The sequence below is a fragment of the Cardiocondyla obscurior genome, linkage group LG09 (assembly GCF_019399895.1).
Source record: "Cardiocondyla obscurior isolate alpha-2009 linkage group LG09, Cobs3.1, whole genome shotgun sequence".
NCBI lineage: Eukaryota > Metazoa > Arthropoda > Insecta > Hymenoptera > Formicidae > Cardiocondyla > Cardiocondyla obscurior.
In genome coordinates, this window is record NC_091872.1 from 3,281,394 (window position 1) to 3,305,891 (window position 24,498).

Below are 24,498 nucleotides of genomic sequence, written 5' to 3' on the forward strand. Positions count from 1 at the left end.
ACGGCGACCCGTCGAAGTCAGGAAATTCGATTCCCCGCGTTGGCCAACCTGAAACTGATATTCGCGTTGTCGGTAGATGCGTATGGAGTACTCGCTGCAAACACGTTTTATTTCACGTGTGGTTTTAACCTGTACGTCTCGCGCGAAAATAAGGATTTTTATATAAATATAACTTAATAATAAAACGAGATGTGCCAGTGATAGTGGTACTGTTAATAAAGTAATATTGGTAAAATATATGAATAAATGAGCAATGAAGCGACTTAAAGCGATCATCGAAGACGTAAATGTACAATCGGACAAAATACAACCAATTATTGGTAAGATAAATTTGTAATATTCTTTATAAGTAAAATTTATATTTGCTTTGATTTCGTAGCGCATAATTGCTATTATTTAAGCGTAATAAATAAATTTTATTAATAACTTTATAAATTTTTTTTAGTGAATTTCCAAAATGGTGAGCTTAAAGATGAAGAAGTTAAGGAGATGTCATGTGGATTGTTTCGCGATCAAAAAGACGATAAAACTGTATTGGCATTGTCGAACGGACACATTGTTTATAAAGGCTATAGGCCGGATTGCGAAAAAGAGTCTACAAGAACAATGTTAGTACTCCACAATAAAAGAACAGGCAAAGTAAAATTATTTGAAGCAGAACGATGGCAAGTAACTCCAGTACTTGAGAAACCTAATGTTAAAGACAACCAAAATGATTTAGAGAAAAACATTGGTATACTGAATAAGCAATTTGGATCTAAGAGAGTCAAACGTAGAACAGAGCAGTTTGAGAAACTGAAAGTGAATGTAGATGCTGTTAAAGAACAGCTTGAGAAAACAGTATCAAGTAAGAGAGTTATTTACTTTATTCCATTATTATATTTGATTATAATTTTTTTTTTATTTATTATATATTTTTTTTATATAATTTATTATATATTTATTTATTATATAATTTTTTTAATAATATTAAATTAAATATTAATACAGTAACATGTCAAAACATTTATTATGCATAAAAATTTACTAAATTCTTTTTTGACAGATGTTGAAATTGACAGACTAGAGTTATCAAATCAATTACAAACCGAAGAACACTTGTCAAATACAATATTACCTGTGTGCAACAGGAATGCAACCAATGCTAAAGATGTATACAACATATATGATATCATTCCTAAGAGCAAATTGGAAACACTATATGAACATGCAATGGAAGTTCTCAATGGAGATGTAGAGGGGTATTTAATTCTTTAATAGTTCTTCAATGTCTATATTTTTTTCATTTATGCAATATTCTGTATACATCTTTAATTGTACAGGAAGGGAAAATTTTTCAAACGCACTTTAAGAACGATACAATCGGATCCAGATAATGTGAACAAAATAGCCCTTTTACTTTACATTGAAATGATTAATACATGGTTTGCCATGCCGATGAAAAATGCAAAAAGACGTGATGTTGTTATATGTTCAGTTTCGGAAGAGGTAAATCAGTACATTATTGACACATACAGTGTGTCTAGCCCGAACGGACGGTGAGTAAAGCATTGTTTGCTCTATAATTTATAATAGACAAAATAAAAAAATTAAAAAAAATTTACAGCACAAGACCAAACACCATGAAAGACAAAGGTCTTGTACATAGTTTGATTCTTGCATTGACGATATCAAATTTCGTCCTGGATTTGGAACAATTCCGAGTTATGCTAGAAACCCGTACGAGTTTAAAGAAACTAATGGATCTTGCAAAAATTATTGGGGCAATATCCACTAAGGAAGACAAGAAAGTCATTACACTTAAAGTACCATTGCCACCGCCAATGTCACTAATTAAAAAAACAAAACAATTAAGAAAACCAAATATATAACTTAATTAATCTACAAATTTTTTAAATATATTTGACGATATAAATTTATGTGTTTTGTACAAACATGAAATCATACTCGTGTCTCGAAAATGTAAATATTTAAAATATATTCCCGAATTCTTATACAGAAATTGATTCTCTTTGACTGTCAAAGAACAATAAATCAAGAACAAGAAAGCAAATGCATGCTATTCACACGTACATTACGAACCATGCATATGTATTCCTGTTAAATAAAATATTTTATATTTCAAAAATATCCTAATAGGAAATAATAAATATTTTATATTTCAAAAATATCTTAATAGGAAATAATAATCATGACATTTCTTTATTTTTCGCAGTCATATTTATTCTTATCTCTTAACATTTGATTAACGCTTATTAACTTTGATGCGGCAAAGTCTAAGAAAAAGAAAGGTTAGGAGACCATTTAGAAATTGATTCGCCGTTCATAACATGCTCGGTAAAAACAAGCCGTTTATCGCGTTCGCTACGTGATTACGATATCACAATATAGCGAAGAACTCTGTGTCAAGATTGTGTAGAGAACGAGTCTTCGACATGATAAATGTATTGACCAGGCGTGCGAGTGGAGGGGATCTTGCTCAAAAGTGGATACTACAGATTCTAAAGCGCAGAGATTTATCCGCCGCTACGTCGAGAAAAGCCAAGATGGTAAGTCTTCTGCATTATGTCAATTCTGCCGCGAGTTCGTAGACTATTTTGACCAACGAAAAATAAGCAATCGATCAAGTGATTAATAGGTATGCAAATCCAGCTGTCGGGCGAGTCCTTCGGCGGTGAAAGTGATTAGTTCGCTACTAGCCACTTGTTACATGAATTTCTTTTACATTTCGCGTACACATTTCAAATCAGACTGATTAAATCTCCGATTAGAATTATATTAATGGACCGTGATGGAAATAATGAACAAAAAGTTATTAGGCAAATTATGTTTGATCGTAATTTCTACAAGTTTTCCTGTTGATTTTTATCAGAGCAAATTAACTTCAGAGGAAAGGGAACAGAACTTGAATCCACTGCTGTCAACGGGATGGAGCGTCCAAGCGAACAGGGATGCGATCTACAAGGAATTCGTATTCAAAAACTTCAATGAGGTACATTTATGTGAATATTGCGATAATTTTGTCCAGCAGGTCTAACGCAGGCCAACTTTTAGGCTTTCGGATTTATGGCGAGGGTAGCTTTACAAGCTGAAAAAATGGACCATCATCCCGAGTGGTTCAACGTGTACAACAAAGTAAATATTACTTTGTCGTCTCACGACGTAAATGGATTGTCGCAGAGAGACGTAAAACTGGCAACCTTCATAGACAAGGCCGCTGCTTCTACTGGCAATTAAATCTCATTCGACCTACTTATTGATCTGGAAATCCACTCATTTCGCATTTATTATGCGTGTAACGACAATAATAAAAATATTATTTTTTATTGTTGATTTGTAGGATAAATGATATGATATTAATTATATTTTTCTGTTCTTAGCACTCTCACATGTATACATGTAAATTACGATCGAACTAAGACCCTTTGTAACATTTTTTATTAGACATTCACTTTCCCGTTATTTAATTTGTAGATTATTACATAAAAACTAGGTACCATAAAAGAAGAAAAACTGTTACTGAATAAGTAAATAATTTATTCTGAAATAATTTAAAAGCTACCATCTCTTAAAAAGTTCTTCATACGTATAACACAAACAACTGTTTTTGCTATAGTAATAATATTAAGCGGGCTTATTTTTCTTTACCTATTGCCCAGCCATTTTTTATAATTTTTGAAAGGCCAGGACCATTATAGATCAGTACAAACAGACCAGTGAGCGTAAGAATGGATACCAAATTCAGCATAAAGAACGCTACTTTTGGAACTAAAGTACCCACTACGATCGGTCGTGCATAATCGAGAATAATCGCTTCCAGTCCCCTATAATAAAATTCGTCACATGTATTTTCTGCAGATATAAAAAAAAAAAAAGAAGTTAATTGATTGTTAAACTGTTCTGTACAGAACATCAATTACCAATGCGTATGCATAACGATAGAGGCTGCGACTAATACATCGATAAATTTATTGTCTAACACCAGAGCAGCAGGTATTAATGCCAGAGAGGCTATAGACACCATTCTTTCTATTACCCACAACCGTACGTGATCGCCGTGAGCACTTGCTGTACGAATTTGAGTTGCACCAAATGACGATTGTGCAGGTAACTACAAGAGATTCAATAGTATAAAGTACATTTTACGAATACAAATATCTATTCGCGTTTTTTTAAAGAATAGAAATTAAAGCATTTTAAACCTTGAATAAAGCACGGGATTTCTGATAATTCCTTGCATTAGAAACCACACAGCGATTTAAATTGGCAAGATTAGATGTAGATTTTGGAAACTGCGTTGGATTGCAGCATCGTGCGAGCAAACCGTTAGGCTTGACCAACGACTCTGCAAGAAAATCATCAATTGCTGTAAATCTACTTTTATTCAACATAAAAATAAATTAAACAATATTATAATAAAAATAAAATAATTTAAAATTAGAATATAATTAAAATAAAAAGAAAAAAAATTAAATTATATAAAAAATATATAAAGGAAAGAAATGAATAATAAAATGCCAAATAATAAATATATGAAATGTTGGGAGATATAAAACTTGAACTGAAGACTCGAAAAAAATTTAAATAAAATTATTGTGACAAGTTTGTTCATCGAAAGATTATGTAAAACACATTAAGGTTATGTCCAGAAAAAATTCGGTCTACTTTGCGAATTAACACGAACGTATAGTTGACACAAACGTACATTTGACACGAGCATACACTCGACACAAACGGAAACTTGCATCAAACTTACCAAACTGTTGGACTTTACGCAAAATATTAATGTTAGCGACCCTTCCGAAATTCATTCTGCCGAAACGTTCCTTCGACTTGCGTTTGACGTAACTCGACCTTGCTAGACAAAAAAGTAGATAATTTTAAGTCGTCAAACTTTTAAACGAAACAATTCATACGATTTAATTATCTAGCTCCAGCAAAATCAGAAGATTTTTTACAGAAAAATATATTTCTATTTGTTCAGCTGACAGAGATAAGTTTTGATAAGTTTTGACTGCAGAGTACAGGCAGTGCAGCTCTCTCTACACATATTCGTGAATACTTTCTACGTACGCTGAAAGGCAAATATGGCGATCGACGGCAGCTAGCAAACGTGACTTTAGCGTCGTGTGCGTCGAGTTTCACATGTAGTACCGCATGTATATATACCGCGCCGGCCGGATTGCCGATGACCGATTTCCGCCCGTTCTCTTATCCCCTACCTCCGCCGCTTAGGGTTACGTACACTAGCCGCTGTCGCCACAGAAAATGCCATATACGCTTTTCGATGTACAAGACTAAGGTCCGAGCGTAAACAAACGTAATGTTTTCGGAAGGCGGTCTACTTTTTTAGCAGTAAAAACTCGTGCGTATGCGAGAATTGGAAATTAACCAACGACACTACGAAGCATGAAGAACAGTATATGGTATAAAAAATTATATTTATTCTAAATTTAACATGAAATGTGCTTTGCAGGCGCTTGAAAACATATTCAAAATAATCTTACTGTTGTAAAAACAGTATCGTACGAAAATGGAGAAATTCCGGAATCTCGATTGGTATGTACAGCTTTATAAAATAATTTCAACTACCGAAGCATACGGAATTTATATGAATAAATTTTGCATTTTTTTATATCGTATATAATATTTATGATTATCGAGTATTGCGATTTGACACGTGCCACTAACATGTGCTTTGACTTTTTGGTTTATATTCAGCATATATTATTTATTTGGCTTTAATGTATATCATTTTGTGCAATATACTGTAATTGAAATTTTATCATTATAGGCATCCTCCATTAGATGATATGATAGACAATGTATTCATTAATGATACAAGAATGGAGGCTGAAAGTGCAATGTATAGAATTATGAACGATAATTTAATAAATCCGTTTGAAGATATTGAAAATGAGTATGCTGATGTTAATGTAGAATTGATTAAAAAGTATCTTTGTGAAGATGCTGAGACTGGCATGGAAAATGAGAGCCAACCAGGTGTGAAAATAAAGAGGCCTTATGTTCCTGGCATAAGAACATTACCATTTAATTTTCCAAGATATTCTCATTTGAATATGGATCAGCATGCTATGTGTCTTAGAGTTTTATTAAAACTATCTAGCAATGAAAATAAGATGATAAGTGAGGAAGAGAGACAAGAATTTGAAGAATATATGGTAAATATATTTTATTTTAAATTTCTGTTTATTGAAATTAAAGTAAACTTTTTTTAGGCATTGCAAAAAATAATATCTGAAGAACAGAAAGAATTTTTGGAGTTTGCAAAAAGTAAGTGGTGTAGTGACTTCAATTGGGCAATTAAAAGTATGAAGTTTATTGAAACAAAATGGAAGACAAAAGTCAAGAGATTCGAAAAGTTACCAAGATATTATATTGAATCCATGAATATGCCACTTTCTGTACAGGATGTTAATTATCAAAATAAAGATATTAAAGTAACATTTAAATCTTGTTTACATCAGGTAAGTTGTTACAATATATATAATGATAAAAATGTATCCAATATATTTCATTTTAATATGTATATACATTTAATTATTTTATCAATTTCAGGGAATTTTTTCAAAGGTGAAGTTACCAAATCTCGATCAGAAACAAACGTTACATATCGATCCTGTAATGTTGTCTCAAAAATATCCATCGTATGAGACTCCTAACCCAGTGACACAACACTTTAAATTACCTGTAAGCGAGGATTCATATTGTGAGAGCCTTGCAAAAGAAGCTGAAGCAGATTTTGTTATCTCATCTAGTGGCCTCAAGTGTTTATTGAACAATATAAATCCAGAGCATTCAAAACCATGGCTCATACCAGTAGTTGTAAAATCACACCAAGGAAAAAATATTGTTTACGTTGATAAAAAATTACCACCTAGCAAAGCTACTATACCTGAAAAGAATACTTGGGTATATAAATATGTACTTAGATATCATTTCGTTGATATTAAAAATGATACGTTAGAAAAGTGAGTATAAAGCATATAAATCACAAAACTTAATGTTGTATAAAAACAGATTTTATTTATATTGTATATTATAATTAATATTACAGAACAGAACATACATCAGAAATTAAGTCTGAAAAAGATGCAAATAACGAAAACTTAGAGAGCGATGATAATTTGTTTAATGACTATCTTAAGAACTATGAAGAAGATCTGTATTTATCAGATATAGACGAAACAAATAATTTAGCAAGTGACAAAATTGATTCTCACAAAATTGAAGAACAAAATGTATCATATAATCTTTTCACAATAGGGCCAATGGAATCGCAACATGAACAAATAAAAATTGGCGTGAAAGACTATCAGATGCTAGTTCGTACAAAAAGTGATGGCATTGAGGTAATATTGTTTTCTTATTCTTTTATTAATAATTAACATTATAGAATATAATTTTAATTTTTATTAGACATCATCAAATGAAGAATCACAAACTTTACTATTAGCGCCAAAAATGGAACATCAATTAATGTTTGGAGCTGAAGCTGTAACAATAGAAGAAGGGTTGCACCAATGGGCTTCATTAAAATTTAGACCAGAGACATCGTTGGCTAGAGGTATTATTTTAGAATTATAATGGTATAGGTATACATTACTTTATTATTTCAAAATAAATTACAATCTTATATTACATCTTTACTTTTTTTTTTTTTACTCAAAGTTTATCATTTTAATTCTTTAATCAACTTCTTATAAATTATCTGGTGCATATAAGAGATCAGCATTAATATCGATTTTTATTCTATTACAGTTAGAATAGAAACTAATACTTCAGAAATAATACAAATAGAAAGGTGTACTACAACATCGTTAAGTAAGGAGCTCAAACGACTTTATAATATTAAGGTAGAAAATTCTCTAAATATTTTACATAATATAATCAAAGGGTTATCGTCTTTGACTCCTGGTCAGTATATTATGCGATATGTTCCATTGAATGGACCATTTGCTTATGTCTATAAACAAGCTGAATATAGGTAAATTTTATGAATATAATTCCTTGTATATCAAGACAGATTTGGTAAAAAAATACATATTTAATCATATTTTTTTTTTCAGGCAAAATTGTTTAGATTTACATAACATTTGTAAGTTAATGTTAGCTGAAAAGTTCTATACAATACCCAAAACGCCATGGCCACCCATAGACAATATGGTAACAACACCAATGATTAGGTGTTTTCAGAGAATGCCTGCAATGTATTTACCTAAACGACCTAGAGGACGTCCAAAGAAATATGGTAATATTATTAAAAATTAAAATTAATAATTTTTCTAATTACTAATATAATAAATGAATAAGTCGAAGGTGTACTGTATAGTGTACTATTATAATATAAAAAAAAAAAAAAATACAAAATTAATAATGCTAGAATTTTAAGATAAGAATTTGACAACTTAAACAAAAAAAAAGTTTAATATTACTCAGCATGTACGTATTATCCCAATATACGAACAAGTTTGTGAAAAAAACTTTATCAAAAAATGTATTTGTCATTTTTTTGTGGTAAAAATTTTCAAATTTGATAGACAATATATCTCTATCGATAGAATTTTAGAAATATAATAATTTTATCAAATGTGATGAAATAAAAAAGCATGCAAATCCGTTTGCAATAAAATTATTTATTTCTACTCAAAAATTTGCTATGGTCTCTGTTGGAACAATTATCATTTTATTAATTGCTTCTTAAATTTTTTTTACCACATGTATATTGTCATATATTTTTATTTTTATTTTTGTATAATCTTTTAAAATAAATTACGCATGAAAGCCTAGTACATAAAGAAAATATTTTTAACTATTTTTTTAAATAATAATTTAAATGATTGTGCCTCTCTATAAGTATACCTTCTTGGATAATAAAGGTTATACTTTACTTTTGTTATTAATTTTGCATATTTTAAAATATTTAATGTATGTAAAATATTAAATTAATATTGTTTTATTTTTAGTACTTCCTGAAGTTAAAACTAAAGTACCTCCTGAAGTTAAAACTAAAGTACCTCCCAAAGTTAAAACGGTTAAAATTAAAGTACCTGCTCGAAGAAGTATTCGATTAAAAAAGACAGATGAATCGTAACAAACGCATCATATTTTTTTCAGAAGTTTCTATTTTGACACTTTTTAAATGGTTTTATTTTAATAGAATCTTTATTCTTCTTCAATTATTATTTTTTTATTTGCAGATCTCTTATTTGCATCACATTTCTACTATTGAAAACGTATGTACTATCAATTAGAAATTACAATTTTTATATACATTATTAATCCTGACGTATTGTAGCACTTCAAATCACTTGGCACTATATTACATTGCTTTTTTTTTTTATAATCACTATTACTAAAGCAATATATTTACAGAAAAATATACAATGATTCTCACCAGTGATTGACCCCTTAATTTTTTTTTTTTTTTTTTATATATATATATATGGAAATATACGATAAAAGAAAAATTAAGGAAATTCGTTACCAAAAATTATTCCATATAAGTTTTCTTTAAAAAATAATAAGAAATAACGCGTGCACATATACATGCGTATATTTAAATTATTTATATTTATGAGGAAAAGGTAAGAAAATTAATAAATAGTATTAAATATTTTTAATTTTAGTGTTAATTAACTTTTCAATTATTTTTTATTTTTTATCATGAGATTCTTTATATAAACCTTCTGATAAAAATAAGAATATATAAAATATAATTTAATTAAATACAATTTCTGGACATACGAACAAGATTGGAACGTAGATTGTGAAACTTTACTGGCCTACGAAATACAATAAAAGTTTAAAAAAATATTACAAAGATAATATTTAAAAATTCTATAAGGTAGTTTTGAGTTTCTTATTAATTTTCTAAGCAATATTAAGCTGGAATCTGTGCAGAAATATATAAAACTATTTTCTGTCGATTATGCGTCAATAGGCGGGTGTACATTTGCATTTTTGCTTTATCAAAATTACGTAGAGACCAAAGAAAGTAGTGCCTTTTTGTAATCTCCCGATGTATCCCCCTGTAATACATTATATACGTATATATATATATGTCAATAATTTATTATAACTCATTAACAAATATAAAATTAAAAAATACATACGGCTATCCAGCTTTCCAAAGACTTTCCATAACGTTCTTCGAATGCCTTTTTAATATCCCCCAAATCGATTTCACTTCGGGACACGATGATACGGATTAATGTTCGATCCTTTGTACCTATGCCATGCATACTGGCATACAGGCGCTCAGCGAAAAACCCAACTTTCGACTTCACGCATTTCACTGTCGAATAAAAATTAAGATGATTCGTAACATGTATCGATTACATTAATGTGTAATAAATATAGAATGGGAAAGTATGAATAAACTAATGTAGGAAGCATTCTTTTTCCATGCTGTAAAGTTATACTACGTTCATTCGATATTGTCAATTCAGTTTTTACACAGATTGTACCACACTTGTCTATAAAAATAATACTAGTCAGTGTTTTTGTATGTTACGTGTAATAATTGCCATGCTGCATTGTTGATAAGTATATGTATATGTATTTATAGAATTCAATACCACACTCAAATATTCATGATATTTTCATGCAATTTATAAATCAAATTACTAATGGAAATAGTTTAATTTTTATCAATGTATAAAATTGTACTGTTATTTTAGGATTAAAGAGTTGACAAATTAGATTATGACACACGAATAAAGAAGAAAGGATTACACAAAAGTCTGGGGATGCGCCTACATTTTACGCTATTAAATATTGAGTAAATGTGTACTCGTGTCCGAGAATATTTAATTCTAAAAATTATCTGGCAATCACAGCAACAATCATATTAATATCTCTACAGATGTCTAAACAAAAGCTATTTGAAATCTTGCCGCAGTAACTTGCCTCTGTCCTGAGAAAATATTTTTTTATCGAAGATTTTACAAATTTCGTAGTAAGTATAAATCTGGATTGTATTAAAAGTTTGACTCATTGCATATCGGGATTATTGATATTCCGTTGCGTTCAAGTAACTTATAAAAATCTTCTCGTCTAAGCACAAAAGAGATAAAGTTCTAGCAAGTTTAGTTTACAAATTTATTTTACAATAATAAGAGTAGATTTTGAAGCACGCGTGTTTATAAGAAACATGAAATGAAAGAGCTAATCACATAATACGAAATTAGTTGTAAGTAATATATAAATAAGAATGTTAAAACGACATACTCGTGACAATCCGAATAATTATAAAATTAAATAACTTATATCCTGTTTGAAGGCTTACCTATTCCAAGTAAACCTTTCTCAATGCTGCCAGAAAATTCCTTTTTTATAGCAACTTCTATGTCGTGTCCTGATACTTTTTCGTATTCAATAAATGTTTGACGTAATTGCTGATAGCTGCGAGATACCAAGATGGCATTGAACTGGGATTCGTCCGTTCCCCATTGCTTTTCACCTACATTGAAATAAAACAATTAATTAAATATTGAATATCACGAAATACATTTAAAGCGAATAAACGCTTTGATTTCTGTAAGATTTAAATCAAATTTTCTAAAAAGAATTAAAAAAACTTTTTTTTGTACCAGCTTCAAATAAGGCTTGAGCATCGGCAGCTGCTTGGGCATGATCGATTCCCTGATTTTCGTCTCTATTTGCCTGTACGAGAGATACCAGTAGTCTTTTAAAATGACCCGACGTATCGCCCTTCAAATCGCTCTCAAGCGTTTTACCATACACTGTTCAAAGTAATATATCTTTTATTCACGAATTCAAACATTTAAATAAGTTTACGATAAATATAAATAATGAAAGTCTTACGGTTTTCGTAAAATGTGGCAATCGTACGAATGCCGTAGTTGCTGAGAGTGCACATAATCTCGACAATTGCCTCTTCATCAGTGCCCATACCGCTCACTGCGTCGTGCAGCTCTTTGGCATAATAATGTGGCAGTGGTGTCATAAGGGCAATAATGACATCCTCCAGTTTTCCAGTCAGCTCGCTTTTCAAGTCATTAATCAGATCTTTCCCGTACATGGTCTTGAATGCTTCCGCGATCTCCAGTCTCTGTACAATGCCTCTTTTTGTGAGTACATCGATGATCGCCTTCTCATCTGTCCCGAATCCTTTCATCGCCTTACGTAAAATAGTAGCGTCTGCATTTGCGTCAAACGGCTCGGCAGGATACACAGTTGGAGTGCACTAAAACGCAAATTAAATTATAAGAAATATATTTTGCAGAATTATCTAATGAATTAATGAGTCGAACAAATCTGTATTTAAAATAATTTCGATTAATTCAATCGAGTCAATTATTAATAACAATAAAAGAACGAAAGGTCAAAAGTTAATCTTAAAGTGATTTCCACAAATATGTCTAAATTTATAATATTTATCTTGTTTGCGACTGATATCAAAACTTAATTCTGTCAATCAAACTATGTATTCTAAAATCATGATTAATAATTCGACCGTGACATACTTAGAAATCAATGTGAATTCTCGTAAAGACTAGTAAAAGAAATTTATACAGCGACTGATAGACGGTGAATACTTTTTCCAGGATACAATGCAGAAACTTTATGTATAATCTGCAATCAAGACGAGGAAAAATTACGATAGACTTGAGCGCGATTAGTCATACTTCGGCACGTGAATCGACTTAGGAACTAGGTCTAGGCGTTAAAAATACGGATGATCGACACTACTGGATGTTCCGGAAATAGATCGATGCCGCTGATTAACGCGCCGGTTGCAGATTTCTGCAGGACTGAGCGGGTACCTTGAACGGATAGTATTGCTGCTGCGACATCTTGGCCACCTTCTTCCTCGCTCGTAGTCGGCAGGAAACTTCGCGAGGCTACCTGAAATGCAGAGTGCGGCGATTAATACCGAGCGGATGCGTCATCGAGCCGCGCTATTAACTTTTGACGTTTTACATGAGTCGGCGTGATCGACGAGTACGCGACAAAACTATCGCGGTCAGTGCGTCTCCCGATTCTACATCGATATGCTCCGGAGCAGCTTGCTAATCTGCAGTTGTTTTAGTTATTAAATACTCGGAGGCAATTCATCGAGGCGCTTTTATCCCTCATTAAAGTTAACGGGATTTATTATTTAACTCGGAGAGAGACAGAGAATATAAAACTTTCCCGGATACTTACGAAAAGTTAATTGAAATAAAAGTTCTCGTTTAATTTTCACCGGCTTTCTCACGAGAGATATAAATATTAAAATTATCTTGCCCGCTGTTCGTAAAAAAGGTCAAATTATCCCACGCTTCGCGCGGAGCTCGGAAAGAAGTATTCTCTTTAAATTCACGAACGTGGAAATAAATTCCCGTGCCACTTTTATTCCGTGCACGTATTTAAGAGCTCTCGGGCGAATTACAGATCGATTTTTCACCGGGCAATCAAATGGACGGCACCGCCGCGCCGGCCCTCCGACGCGAAAACGGAACGTTGACGGTGACGAAGGAAGAGATAAGAAAAGCGGAGTACGTTAGTTTACGTTACCGAATTACGTCCTGGGAATCTCCTTCGCGTCGCTCTTCCAGCCGGTGTCCGCTGCCGGTCGGTGGGAAAGCTCCCGCAGCCGAGTCGAACAAGAAAATGACGAGGAACGCGGAGCCCAGTCGACGTCGATCCTATGTACTCGTGTGATGCGAGCGCACTGAGCACTGCTGAACAGTCCGAGCACGAACTATCCAAGTTCGCCGCGACGACGACGGGCAACACCCACTTTCACGTATCGCGTCATCGTCTGTGGCGGGCTCCCGGTTCCCTCAAGGCGACCCGCGATTATGAAAGCGATTGTGAAACGACGCGCACGCGGTAATTATCTTACCGAATAAGAAGAGGTCATTTTTCCCTCCCTCTCCCGCTTATCCCCCCCGGCCGATCCTGCTGGTCCCGCTGCAATCGCGATGCGCTCATTCCGCATGCACCCGTGGGATTGCGTGGGATCACCTGGTCTCCAACGGATGAGACAGATCGATGAAGATCGAAATCGACGTGTGAATTAACGCGGGATTGAAATTAGCCCATCGCGATGTTCGATAAACAGATATAACCTCAATCTGGAATAATTTCTTCGATAGAGGTTGGTTTTCTTTTCTTTTTTGTTGTTGTTGGTCTCTTTTTTTATATATATATATTTTTTTTTTTTGTAGGTATCTGTTAATTTGCTGAGAGATCACTCTGGATCGTTTAAATTGTCAAAAAAATATTTAAAAAATCTGTACTTAAAATGATTTTTAATATAAGAATATAGCTTTTATTTATGTTTTTTTTCTAATTTTAGTCTTCCTGACAATCTACAATGATGAGCAATCTTATAAATGCTCACTGGTTTCCTCTGGCATCTCAGGGTAACATTTATTCCATGACCAAGCTATGCTCGCCTAATTGTTCCAACAAATTGTTAGTAGCATCCTTAAAAAGAAAGATATACTCCTGTGAATATCATCAAACGTCGGAGTTCTTAAGGCCATTGGTAAAAGAATTGTTGTTTACATACATTCCCAGTGAGTAAATTATCATATTCAGAAATATCTTTCAAAATATTTTAATGAGTCTTGTCATGTGTAATTTTTCACATTTTTAATGTATCTTTCATTTTAGGTGGTGCTGAGATTATTTCCATTGATGCTTACAATAAATCTGACACTGGGGACAGTTTTGTAATAGGTATAACTATTATGAAAACCAGCACAGACACGATAGAAAGGTATTTGAACATATATACTGAAGGTGCTGTGGATGGTGAAGGGGATGAAGGCAGTTCAATCGAAGCCATAGCACAAAATTGTCTCACTGTGGAGTTACCCTATACTCCATATCATCTGTATCATACCGTTTTGCCGCAACAGAATTCTGGGCAAGAGGTATATTAGACGGTCAATAAGTTACAATCACTATTGCACTATAGTCTGACGAGCTATAATTTCAAATTTACAGGTAGTCTGGTTAATATCCGGAAGCGACTATAAGATCCATATGATAAGAGAAGATAAATTGAGTCACGTTTACAGTGAGTCTACTATCGAAAAATATTTTCCAGAATTGAATGAAATCCAAGCGATCGCACTGTGGATTAATATTTATTATTACGATAATTATAAATGGTTTGTACGATAAAAAAAGAAAATTTATGTTTTATCTATTTGCTTCAATATTACATACTGTCTCTTACAAAATCAGGAGAGTCACCGCCGTCGGTTGTGAATGCGGTCTAGTCAAAATTGCCATAGTAAACGTAGTGGACCTGAAAGTTTCACGAAACTGGCTACTAAGATACGACAAACCTGTACCGAGTGTGATAGTATTTCCGCATAGGAATAATATTAGTAAACCAAGCTTTGTAGACGGTAATTGTAAGTATTTTAAAAACTTTCAGATACAATGGTATACATGTAACATTTTCATAAAAATTATGAAAAAAAATTTTAGCCGAGAAAGGCGTCCCGAAGAATGACGTACCGAAGTTAAACGTCGTTATTTCAAATACTAGTAACGCTGTCATCTTTAAGTAAATAGTTTCTAAACTGATAAATATCTCAAAATATTACGACGATCAAAATTCGAGTATCTGTCTTCCAGAGATATACTGAAGCACGGGATGAAACAGGACGAGATATTGAGCGGCAGTGAGACATCGGATTGTATTTTATGTTGCTGCATCGCAGACATAAATATGGATGGGAAAAACGAGATCTTGCTCGGCACCTATGGTCAGGAGGTCCTGATTTTTACACTGACAGGCGACACGTGGGAATTAACTACTAGAAAATTATTTGACGCTCCTGTACACTCCATAAGTTACATGGATATTACAAACGATGGAATAAAAGAACTGATTGTACTCACGCAACGAGGTGTACATATATTACAGGTATTATAATTACGTCGTCTATATTCAAAATATCTTTAAATAGATAACATATATTATGTCTTTTTCTTTCCTATACAGCATAATATAGCAGATATACGAGCAAAATGGAAGGAACGTTATAGGAAATTATTTAGCATGCTCGGAAATAATTAATATTTGCAAAGTTATATTTTTCTGTATATTTGTATTTTGTAATATACAACTATATATATACATATACATATATATATATCGTTTATAATTTACAATAAATAAAAGATCAATCTAATTGTTAAACTGTTTTATACCAATAAAAGTATCAAAATATTAGTCTGATCTTTTATCATATCTTGCCGGGATGAATAAACTTGTTAAATAAAGTGCAAGAAGTGCAATAAAACCCAGAAGAACGTAGGCCTTTGAATACGCTTTGGAAAATTATCCAAATAAAATTACATATCGTATTTAAATTAAAAAAAAAACGGCGTAAAAAGTTTACATTTTTTTTTTTTAATTTATTAAATGTGTAATTTATATATATATGTATATGTATATACATACATGCGTGTAGCCAGTTCAAAGATGGATAAACGTCGTAGAGGCGAGTGTTGATTGGCTGTTGGATCGGAGTCCATGAGCTTCATGCGGCCATGCAAACCCATCTTCGGATCGGGTCGCGAATGTCGCAAGTGGTCGGGGCCGTCGGGGGACTCGGGGGTACGGACCGTAAGGTGTCGGAGTGACGTTTCTGACAGTTTGTCACGCGCACGTGTCCGCGGGCGGTCGTACGTACGTCGGATCACCGTTAAGAACAGGACGGGATCCCCTCTGGGGCTCTGCCATGACTGGCCGCGTTGTTTCCGCGCGAGAAAGTGCCGCTGATGATCGATACGTCTCCGCGTTCACGTTGCTGCCGCCGCCGCTGCTACTGCTGCTGGTGCCCGGCTCCGGTACCGATTGAGATCTGGACCGCCAGGTGACTCAGGCCGACTTACCCTGATCCGTGATGACGAGCAAGAAAGGCCATACCCTACGCATCGAGTCCGAGATCGATCGAAATCGCGAGGATGGCAACTGGCAGAAGGTTATACAGCTCGCGGAACACCTAAAAGCGCAGTACCCCAGCAACGGTAAATGTCTCCCGTTCTTACCGCTTCTGCCCGGTTTTCCCTTTCCGCTCTCCGCCGACCGTCTGTTCTTTCCGTTATCTGATCGCGGCCGCTTCACGTTTCACCCACGTATCCCCCGCGTTGACATGTCTCACCGTTTCCTGCTAGTTCTTTCCGCGCGGGAGACGGGGAAAGAACCAGACAGATAGGCGGAGGGAAAAAAAACAAAAAAAAAAAAAAAAAAGGAAACGTCACGTCACGTAAAGATCAAGGATACCCGCGGAGTTCGCGTGAACGAAATGTCACGATCATTTCATTTAATTATGTTATAATTACTCCTAATGTTCTGCGCTATCATTTACGTCATTTCTTTTTTAAATTTCTGCAACTGCGCTCCACGCGTGATGTAGTACAAAAAAAGGAAAAAAAAAGAAAGAAAAACAACAATTATGTTTATGTAAGATATACTAACATAACGCAATATATTGGTTAATGCTTCGCAAAATTTTTTAAGTTCAATATTTAAATGAATTATTTTTTATTGAATATTTAAACCTGCAGGTTGCATTTATATCTTGGAGAATCTTACAACGATGTTATTTTTTCATAACAGAATGCCTGTCGAATTTCTTAAGCGGGGAGGCAAGGCTAGAAAGTTTTTTGGAGCAAACTCCACCAGTAGACGCTAATATTGCCAAGGCGCGAAATGGACTGGTGGAAACGCGGAAATACTTATTATTAGCTGCTAATGAAAAGGATAAGCAGGTATTGTAATAAAAAAAAAAAAAAAAAAATACTGACGGAAAAAAATCTAACATAACGTAATATATTTCTGATAAAAAATTATTTTTCAGGCATTAGTGGTACTGGATGCTCATCTGCTACTTGGAAAGCTTCACTATGCAATGGGAATGTATGAGGATGCACTTCATCACTATCAACAAGCCGAACTAGACACACTCACAGAAAAGCAATTACCTTGTCGAAGTTTACGTATTATAGCAGAATCGTATGCAATTAAAGGTTCGCAATTCAAAAGTATTTCTTTCTTCTTGATGATGGTAGTACATTTTAGTGCAATATTTTTGGAAAGGTACACATAACAAGCTTGCTTTATAGTTTTCTGTGTTTTTTCTCTTAACAGTAGTTTTTTTGTTCGATAGTTATATAGTTACATATATATTATGTGCAAGATTTGCATTGAGCATAGGCATTTTGTAACAATAGCATAATTCGAAACTGTACTTTGACAGTTCTATTGCATATATTATCTTTCCGTTAGAGTGTTCATGCACTAATCTCAGTAATGCGTTAATTAAACACATTTATTTTCGTAATGTATAATTCATAAATTTTATATTATCCAGTATATTTATTTATTACCATGGCTTGTGTATGATTTAGAGAAAGAAAGATCGTTTACTTTAGACACTGACAAACATTTATCCTGCCGAAGACTGCGCATTATAGCAGAATCGTATGCGATCAAAGGTTTGTATGCTTATTTGCTTCGTTTAGCTTGCATCAGTATTTAGAAATTTATTTATTAATGCACATTTAATATGTTTTCCACACTTTATAATAATATTTACTTTATCATAACATAAAGCTTGCTTGTAAATGCTTTTATAAATTTTAAGAGTATATATTATAGCATGTTATTTTATTTGTAGACTTAGAATTAAAAAAAAATTTTTTTTAAAGCAAAATAGTTTTATGCTTTTGCTTGTTTGAATATTTAGTTTTATTTATTTGTTTCTACCAAAGAACTTAGACTACGATTAAACTACTACAAATTAGATTTAGTTGCGATAAATTTGGGGCAAGCACAATATGGAGATTCTTATTATTCACAAGAAATGAAGCTATAACAAGTTTAGTAAAGTATTTTGTCACATAATTTTGGTCACTAAGATTATAAATTTTTATTTTATTTTGTGTATTTATTCTTTTCTGTATTTACGAAAATGTCTTGGTGTTTCCCGATTCGATAGTATTGTAAATTATTATTTATACTAGGTCTCTGTCTGGAAAGGCTACCACCCAACTCTAAATCGAAGTACAAGATCGCAGAATGGCAAGAGCAAATAATCAAGTGTTACGAGATTTCTGGCGATTTGACGCTGGTGTATTTGCAGGAGCAAGACAAAATTGCTATGCAACAACAAAATGGTATTTCCACTATAAACACGAATAATACAGGTAATTGACAGATGTTTAATCTAATAAATAAAGATTAGATTCTTTAAAATTTCTTTATTTTTAGGTATGTATTCTACACCAACCCCAGTTTCCACAAAGCATATTGGTCCCATTTTAGAAACCGCGCTGCAAAGAGCACCGATATTGTACATTCAGACTGGCACCATACAAGCCGCTGTTAATCGTTATAGGTACAAATTAATTATGCAGTCTATATAATTTTAGTTTCTGTTTAATCCTATCTTAAAAAGTTAGTGCGTTACGCATAAATTAGCTTTTTAATTGTCACCCAAAGATAGATAAAGTTGTAAAAAAAAAAAAAAATTTTTATGTTTGGAGGAGCGCGGGAGGGACTCGGGTTCGAATCCCGCGTTTGTTCTAGTACATTAAAAAATTTATAATTTATAATTGTGTATTAAAAATACTTTTCTAAATTTTAAGAAAAATATTTGTATAAAATATATAACATATAATTGTTTTTTTATGAATAGTTTAATCTGTTTTTAACAGGGAAATTTTATCTGCTGTTGAATCTACGACTACTCAGAGTCTGCGGGTAACGCTGACCAGACAGTTGGCGGAAGTGTTGCTACGTGGTATAAGCGGTGCCGATTACAAGCCACCGGAGGGACAAACCGACACAATGGGTATGATAATTCTACACATATATGGAGAAAAAAAATTCCTTTCCTTAAAAAGAAACATTTATTAATTTGATGTCACAGCAGCCGTGAGTAATAGACGAGCGAATCACTACTCGGGCGCCAACCCTTCAGATTCGCCATGGAAACCAAAGAAATACGCGGGACCGAATATGTTCATTCCCAGGAACGAATATGAGGAAACGATTCTGTTGCTGTTGATCAGCGAGGCGATGGCGGTGAGGGACGCTGTTCTTAGCCAAAGTCCTGAATTCAAGGAAGCCAGGATACATGCGTTTGAAAATGCCACTGCTATCTATGACTTACTCACAGTTGTTGTCGTCAGATGGAGTCAAGTGGAACTTTTACATGAGGTTAATTTTCGTTTTTTTAAATAAATATTATTGTATTGTTTATCGTTTATTAATTTCATATTTTATGACAGTCCTTTGAAAGAGCAATGAAATTTTCTCATGAAGAGGTGCACATATGGACACAGTACGCGCTATGTTTAATAAGCATGGGAAGATATATGCACGCATATAGAGTTTTGAAAGTGGTGGCTAGACTATCACCTCAAAAAGTAATGCCTTGTCTGTTAGCTGCAAGGCTGTGTTACGAGCAGTTGAATATGGTAAATAATTTTCTTTATTTTTATTTTACTTAAATTTAAGAAATTTTTTCATACTGATGACGTTGATTAGATAAAGGAAGGTATCGAATGGAGTAAAAAAGCTCTGCAACGAGAGATGGCAAGTCCACAAGGAATGCAGTCTAGGTGTCATTTGTACATTGGAATTGGTCACAGTATGCTCTCCACAAATACGATCGTGAAACAGGATAAAGTGTTTCACACTAACACTGCATTGGATTGTTTTCAAAAGTATGTATATTTAACATAGCTCAATACACATTGATTAAAAAGTTCTCATTGATTTTGTTTTATTTAATTAATAGAAGATTATGTTTGCTTTTTTTAATAGGGCACAACAATGCGATCCCAACGATCATTTAGCCGAATATTATTTGGCTCACGAATATGCGATAAACAGGCAAATAAATGATGCCATTGTTCACGTGAAAATTGCGCTGAATCTACGAGCAGAACACATTCCATCGTTGCATTTATTCGCATTACTTCTGTCAGCACATAAACAGTATTCTGAAGCATTGCACGTAATAAATAGCGTACTGGAGGAATATCCGGATAACTTGAATTTCCTTTATGTGAAAGCGCATCTTGAATTGCGAAGTATTGGTGGCGTTGACGCGTTATACACTATCAGTCACATGCTACATTTGTGGAAAAGTCTCTACGAGGATCAGACGAATGTTAATTGTAATGAACAACAGAGCGAAAAACGCAGCGAAACCAGAAGCGTATTTCAGCTTTACACATCGGAACTGTCTGATAAGGATTCTAGTAAGTTATACGTCACATATTAAAAATTAAACAGAATAATACAACTTTTTATAAATGTTTTATAAACAGATTAAATTATTCATCATATTTTTCAATATTCCATTAAATAGAATTTTTTATTTTATATAAAACACGGTTTTTTAATAATAAGTTTTCAAAAATTCACGAAGAGTAATAATTTCCGACATAGGTTCTCTGCACGCACAATCGTTGGCCGCGTCAAGAGTTGAGCAAGCTCTTTCAGAGGTTGCCTCATCGATTAGCTCGTTTACACCGAAACCAGGCCCGCAGAGAGCATGGCTGCTGCAATTGCAAATATGGCTTCTGCTCACTGAGGTTTTCCTTATCTTGGACCAACCGAACGGCGCCGTTCTATCCCTCCAAGAGGCCACCAATATCTTCCCATTGAGTCATCACATTATGTATACGGTATAATAACTAGAATCTTCTTGCTATTATGACTGAATATTTTTATCTAATATTCAGATTGAATTATTCATTAAAAAATTGTTATACAAAGTTAGTAATCAAGTACAATTATCTTTTTATAGCGTGGCCTTCTGCATGAGTACAAGTTGGAATATACAGAAGCAAAGCAATGCTACCAAAATGCTGTTTCAATTAATCCTTCACACATAAAAAGTTTACAACACCTGGTAATAATTGCGTTGCATATTTAATTTCTGTTATATTTTTATATGGACTTAAAGATATATTTTATATAATTTTATAAATTTATGCTGAATGGAAATGTCCAAATCTAATTTCTATATTGCAATTACTTGCAGGGTCTTATTTATCACTATTTGGGCAGTCAGAGACTGGCTGAGAAAACCTTGAGGGATGCCGCAAAAATCGATCCAAATTCTCATCAGACTTGGTATGATACGACTTATATCGATTATTGTAACATATAATCGTAATATCTTTACGACTAATAGTTGCTTATTATCTTATAATTTCACAACGATGCTATTACATTTGATATTCTAGTAATTGTGTAATCAATTATCTTCAAAGTTATCATAAACTGACCGTTGAGATATAAATAGATTTAAACTTATCAATTTTCCATTTTAATATTAGTACTTAATCCATTATCGGCCTTAATTCAGGTATTGTTTTTTTAAGATACGACATTTAAGCTTATCTTCTATTCTTAGTTCTTAGATGACTGTTACGTTAATTACGTTACAGTTTTTATGAAGCAAAATTATGGCGATCGCTTAACGTCAAAAGTTTTTAATAATATAAAAAAAATGTATCCTTGTGTTATATTTTAGGTACAATTTGGGAATGGTGTTGGAATCGTTAGGCGAGGTAGAAGCTGCCAGTGACTGTATGGCAACAGCGTTAGAGGTCGAAACGACAAATCCCATTTTACCAATTCTTTCGATACCTGTCACCTTTGAGTAATTTGGTTTCTTAAGGAAATAAGGTTTGACGAAATTATTTTTTTGACTTACTTTTATTCTATACGTTCGTATTTCCTCGTCGGGCATTTTTTCGCCTTCCCGTCAATAGTACCTGGACATGTTGTACTATTGTATAAACTTATTGTTAAAAGAAAAGAAAAAAAAAACAAAAAAGAAGAAGAAGATATACTTTAATTGTATAATAGTTACAATCGATGTAATAAATTCAAATAAAGTATTACCTCCAAAGTTCTGATCGGGCAACTTTCGCGGAACTTAGACTCGCATACGCAGCTGATGTTTCGCAAAATAATCTTTTCGCGGTGGTAATTCCAGAATTTTATATTAAACTTCTGCTTCTTGCAGCGGAGTCGCATGTCCCGCCGTGTAAATATTATAAATAGAATTGAAATACTTATACTTAAACGCAGCCTTAAGCACACCTATGGCAAATAACGATTATTGTTTTGTGTTTGTGTACTTTTATCCAGGCAACACGACGCGTAGAGGCCCCGAAGTAGCGAAACGTCGAAATATGTGGAGTTTTTGCGCTTGTAAAGTGTTTGCCTCGACGGCGCGCACGCCTTCTATTATTCAGAGCTATTATTTCGATTACCTACTTTATCATTTTATGGAACCAACTCGCAAAATTGTCGCGACGTTCGCCGTTTTCGGGCAACTCCGTTTCTCGCGCAATTTACGCGAATGCGGCAGTGCGCATACGTGATGGCCCAATTTGCGCGCGATGCGCAAGCACGTATTGCACGTATACGCGAAATCGTAGGTACGTATAAGGATACGTAGGTATAAGTGTGCGAGAGCGGACGTGCGGACGGATGGGCGGACGGTTCGGATCGGAGAAGTCTGATGTAATGCCTCTCTAAAAATGTAGTAATTTATTTTTATAGAAATCGATGAAAGGGCGAGAGATTTTATCGGAGTTGTGCGCGACGGTCGATCTTCGTTTCCCCTGTCTATCTACTCCCTTTTTTTTTCTTCTTTTTTTTTTTCCTCTCTAGTCTCCTCTCCTTTTCTACCTCCGACAGGCGACGCCTCTCTCCGTTTTTCCCTCCACTTCGATCGAATACATATGTATACGTTTGCACGCGCGACGCGTAATAAAACGGTTGTATATAGAACACACGAATGACAGTCGCGTTATCGTTAAGAGGTAGCTATTTTCTTTTGTGTAATCGATATAATAATGTTATACATGCATGGCCTGGTTTCGCACGGGGAGCTCGAGGAAAACGCCTTGCGGATCGCTTTCGCGCCGGGAGGGTCGGCGCGTATTGACGCGTATGCAGAGGCACGGGCACACGGGCCGCTCTCGCGTTTCCTTCTCTCATTTCAAATTACATCAGCCGGGAAGTCATTAAGAGATACGGCAATTTTCCCAGCTGATAATAAACCCGCGGAAACGAACGGACGAAGCCGTGCGCGCGAGCCCGAGGAAAACCGTCCTTAATGAGATTCCCCCGGAATATCGGAGTGTCTCTCTTCACCCCACGATCTTTCTCATCGCTCTCGAGTCCGTTTATTATCGGAGAGTCAAGTCCCACCGGGGGCGTGGGCAGACGTATAACCACCGCGCCATAACGTACATTAATTATTGCATCGAAGGGTAATCCGTAACTTCGAGGTGACTAGTTAGGAGCTTAGCGCGACCCCGTGCAATAAGGGCGACCGGGACGGGAAGGACGGGGAAGCGATAACGGCCCTGTCGAAGGGCGCGAATTCAAATTACGCACAGAACGCGGAAGGCGAGGGTGGGTTTAAATAACGTAACGCGGCGATACATGAAACA

The 24,498-nt window shown here is 34.1% G+C and overlaps 7 protein-coding genes across 13 annotated transcripts; 5 read left to right on the plus strand and 2 right to left on the minus strand.

Moving 5' to 3' along the window:
* Positions 1-35: 35 nt before the first annotated feature.
* Positions 36-2,002, plus strand: LOC139105773 (uncharacterized). Its single transcript, XM_070662063.1, has 5 exons — positions 36-320; positions 446-847; positions 1,046-1,241; positions 1,323-1,538; positions 1,607-2,002. The coding sequence occupies exons 1-5, from the start codon at positions 254-256 to the stop codon at positions 1,869-1,871; spliced, it is 1,146 nt and encodes a 381-aa protein (XP_070518164.1). The 5' UTR covers positions 36-253; the 3' UTR covers positions 1,872-2,002.
* Positions 2,003-2,238: 236 nt separating this feature from the next.
* Positions 2,239-3,346, plus strand: Pcd (pterin-4a-carbinolamine dehydratase). Its single transcript, XM_070662082.1, has 3 exons — positions 2,239-2,549; positions 2,873-2,992; positions 3,055-3,346. Exons 1-3 carry the CDS (start codon positions 2,436-2,438, stop codon positions 3,235-3,237), a joined length of 417 nt encoding a protein of 138 aa, XP_070518183.1. The 5' UTR covers positions 2,239-2,435; the 3' UTR covers positions 3,238-3,346.
* A 170-nt stretch (positions 3,347-3,516) lies between these two features.
* On the minus strand, positions 3,517-5,045 carry Sdhd (succinate dehydrogenase, subunit D). The gene is made up of 4 exons (XM_070662076.1): positions 4,757-5,045; positions 4,203-4,345; positions 3,921-4,111; positions 3,517-3,824 (listed from the first exon to the last, which is right to left on the minus strand). The coding sequence occupies exons 1-4, from the start codon at positions 4,809-4,811 to the stop codon at positions 3,635-3,637; spliced, it is 579 nt and encodes a 192-aa protein (XP_070518177.1). The 5' UTR covers positions 4,812-5,045; the 3' UTR covers positions 3,517-3,634.
* A 30-nt stretch (positions 5,046-5,075) lies between these two features.
* Positions 5,076-10,939, plus strand: LOC139105762 (little elongation complex subunit 2). 2 transcript variants are annotated; one of them, XM_070662039.1, is made up of 10 exons: positions 5,076-5,559; positions 5,795-6,182; positions 6,240-6,488; positions 6,580-6,992; positions 7,079-7,373; positions 7,441-7,588; positions 7,783-8,008; positions 8,091-8,272; positions 8,988-9,608; positions 10,704-10,939. In XM_070662039.1, exons 1-9 carry the CDS (start codon positions 5,534-5,536, stop codon positions 9,113-9,115), a joined length of 2,055 nt encoding a protein of 684 aa, XP_070518140.1. In that variant the 5' UTR covers positions 5,076-5,533; the 3' UTR covers positions 9,116-9,608; positions 10,704-10,939. The 2 variants fall into 2 exon arrangements, with proteins under 2 accessions (XP_070518140.1, XP_070518142.1); XM_070662041.1 differs by lacking the exon at positions 10,704-10,939 and having other exon boundaries at positions 5,077-5,559; positions 9,222-9,550.
* On the minus strand, positions 9,626-13,688 carry LOC139105777 (annexin B9). 2 transcript variants are annotated; one of them, XM_070662069.1, is made up of 7 exons: positions 13,546-13,685; positions 12,813-12,894; positions 11,851-12,232; positions 11,616-11,768; positions 11,312-11,485; positions 10,137-10,318; positions 9,626-10,052 (listed from the first exon to the last, which is right to left on the minus strand). In XM_070662069.1, exons 2-7 carry the CDS (start codon positions 12,840-12,842, stop codon positions 9,999-10,001), a joined length of 975 nt encoding a protein of 324 aa, XP_070518170.1. In that variant the 5' UTR covers positions 12,843-12,894; positions 13,546-13,685; the 3' UTR covers positions 9,626-9,998. The 2 variants fall into 2 exon arrangements, with proteins under 2 accessions (XP_070518170.1, XP_070518171.1); XM_070662070.1 differs by lacking the exons at positions 9,626-10,052; positions 10,137-10,318 and adding an exon at positions 10,942-11,079 and having other exon boundaries at positions 13,546-13,688.
* An 84-nt stretch (positions 13,689-13,772) lies between these two features.
* Positions 13,773-16,190, plus strand: LOC139105771 (KICSTOR complex protein kaptin). 2 transcript variants are annotated; one of them, XM_070662058.1, is made up of 8 exons: positions 13,773-13,863; positions 14,333-14,555; positions 14,653-14,915; positions 14,989-15,155; positions 15,232-15,404; positions 15,481-15,559; positions 15,631-15,922; positions 16,001-16,190. In XM_070662058.1, the coding sequence occupies exons 2-8, from the start codon at positions 14,351-14,353 to the stop codon at positions 16,073-16,075; spliced, it is 1,254 nt and encodes a 417-aa protein (XP_070518159.1). In that variant the 5' UTR covers positions 13,773-13,863; positions 14,333-14,350; the 3' UTR covers positions 16,076-16,190. The 2 variants fall into 2 exon arrangements, with proteins under 2 accessions (XP_070518159.1, XP_070518158.1); XM_070662057.1 differs by lacking the exon at positions 13,773-13,863 and adding an exon at positions 13,870-14,131.
* A 288-nt stretch (positions 16,191-16,478) lies between these two features.
* On the plus strand, positions 16,479-22,942 carry Ttc7 (tetratricopeptide repeat domain 7). 4 transcript variants are annotated; one of them, XM_070662033.1, is made up of 15 exons: positions 16,479-17,031; positions 17,624-17,775; positions 17,865-18,033; positions 18,415-18,501; positions 19,030-19,212; positions 19,277-19,403; positions 19,723-19,859; positions 19,938-20,227; positions 20,299-20,487; positions 20,558-20,736; positions 20,837-21,276; positions 21,467-21,705; positions 21,828-21,932; positions 22,065-22,156; positions 22,560-22,942. In XM_070662033.1, exons 1-15 carry the CDS (start codon positions 16,908-16,910, stop codon positions 22,690-22,692), a joined length of 2,646 nt encoding a protein of 881 aa, XP_070518134.1. In that variant the 5' UTR covers positions 16,479-16,907; the 3' UTR covers positions 22,693-22,942. The 4 variants fall into 4 exon arrangements, with proteins under 4 accessions (XP_070518134.1, XP_070518136.1, XP_070518135.1 ...); XM_070662034.1 differs by having other exon boundaries at positions 16,480-17,031; positions 19,941-20,227; XM_070662036.1 differs by lacking the exon at positions 16,479-17,031 and adding an exon at positions 17,261-17,467.
* Positions 22,943-24,498: the final 1,556 nt, after the last annotated feature.

What these genes read in the sequence shown, in the direction of transcription:
- LOC139105771 (XM_070662058.1), top strand. Translation starts at nt 14,351, where the DNA reads ATGATGAGCAATCTTATAAATGCTCACTGGTTTCCTCTGGCATCTCAG. An exon ending in TATTACGATAATTATAAATG is followed by an intron (nt 15,156 to 15,231) that starts GTTTGTACGATA and finishes TTACAAAATCAG; the next exon opens with GAGAGTCACCGCCGTCGGTT. An exon ending in GAGGTGTACATATATTACAG is followed by an intron (nt 15,923 to 16,000) that starts GTATTATAATTA and finishes TTTCCTATACAG; the next exon opens with CATAATATAGCAGATATACG.
- Pcd (XM_070662082.1), top strand. Translation starts at nt 2,436, where the DNA reads ATGATAAATGTATTGACCAGGCGTGCGAGTGGAGGGGATCTTGCTCAA. An exon ending in CGTCGAGAAAAGCCAAGATG is followed by an intron (nt 2,550 to 2,872) that starts GTAAGTCTTCTG and finishes GATTTTTATCAG; the next exon opens with AGCAAATTAACTTCAGAGGA. An exon ending in TATTCAAAAACTTCAATGAG is followed by an intron (nt 2,993 to 3,054) that starts GTACATTTATGT and finishes GCCAACTTTTAG; the next exon opens with GCTTTCGGATTTATGGCGAG.
- LOC139105773 (XM_070662063.1), top strand. Translation starts at nt 254, where the DNA reads ATGAAGCGACTTAAAGCGATCATCGAAGACGTAAATGTACAATCGGAC. An exon ending in CTCAATGGAGATGTAGAGGG is followed by an intron (nt 1,242 to 1,322) that starts GTATTTAATTCT and finishes TTAATTGTACAG; the next exon opens with GAAGGGAAAATTTTTCAAAC. An exon ending in GTGTCTAGCCCGAACGGACG is followed by an intron (nt 1,539 to 1,606) that starts GTGAGTAAAGCA and finishes AAAAATTTACAG; the next exon opens with CACAAGACCAAACACCATGA.
- Ttc7 (XM_070662033.1), top strand. Translation starts at nt 16,908, where the DNA reads ATGACGAGCAAGAAAGGCCATACCCTACGCATCGAGTCCGAGATCGAT. An exon ending in AGAATCGTATGCGATCAAAG is followed by an intron (nt 18,502 to 19,029) that starts GTTTGTATGCTT and finishes TATTTATACTAG; the next exon opens with GTCTCTGTCTGGAAAGGCTA. An exon ending in TAAAAAGTTTACAACACCTG is followed by an intron (nt 21,933 to 22,064) that starts GTAATAATTGCG and finishes AATTACTTGCAG; the next exon opens with GGTCTTATTTATCACTATTT.
- Sdhd (XM_070662076.1), bottom strand. Translation starts at nt 4,811, where the DNA reads ATGAATTTCGGAAGGGTCGCTAACATTAATATTTTGCGTAAAGTCCAA. An exon ending in GCGTAAAGTCCAACAGTTTG is followed by an intron (nt 4,346 to 4,756) that starts GTAAGTTTGATG and finishes ATTTTCTTGCAG; the next exon opens with AGTCGTTGGTCAAGCCTAAC. An exon ending in AATCCCGTGCTTTATTCAAG is followed by an intron (nt 4,112 to 4,202) that starts GTTTAAAATGCT and finishes AATCTCTTGTAG; the next exon opens with TTACCTGCACAATCGTCATT.
- LOC139105777 (XM_070662069.1), bottom strand. Translation starts at nt 12,842, where the DNA reads ATGTCGCAGCAGCAATACTATCCGTTCAAG. An exon ending in TGCCACATTTTACGAAAACC is followed by an intron (nt 11,769 to 11,850) that starts GTAAGACTTTCA and finishes TACTTTGAACAG; the next exon opens with TGTATGGTAAAACGCTTGAG. An exon ending in TCAAGCCTTATTTGAAGCTG is followed by an intron (nt 11,486 to 11,615) that starts GTACAAAAAAAA and finishes ATTTCAATGTAG; the next exon opens with GTGAAAAGCAATGGGGAACG.
- LOC139105762 (XM_070662039.1), top strand. Translation starts at nt 5,534, where the DNA reads ATGGAGAAATTCCGGAATCTCGATTG. An exon ending in AAGAATTTGAAGAATATATG is followed by an intron (nt 6,183 to 6,239) that starts GTAAATATATTT and finishes AACTTTTTTTAG; the next exon opens with GCATTGCAAAAAATAATATC. An exon ending in AAAAATGATACGTTAGAAAA is followed by an intron (nt 6,993 to 7,078) that starts GTGAGTATAAAG and finishes TTAATATTACAG; the next exon opens with AACAGAACATACATCAGAAA.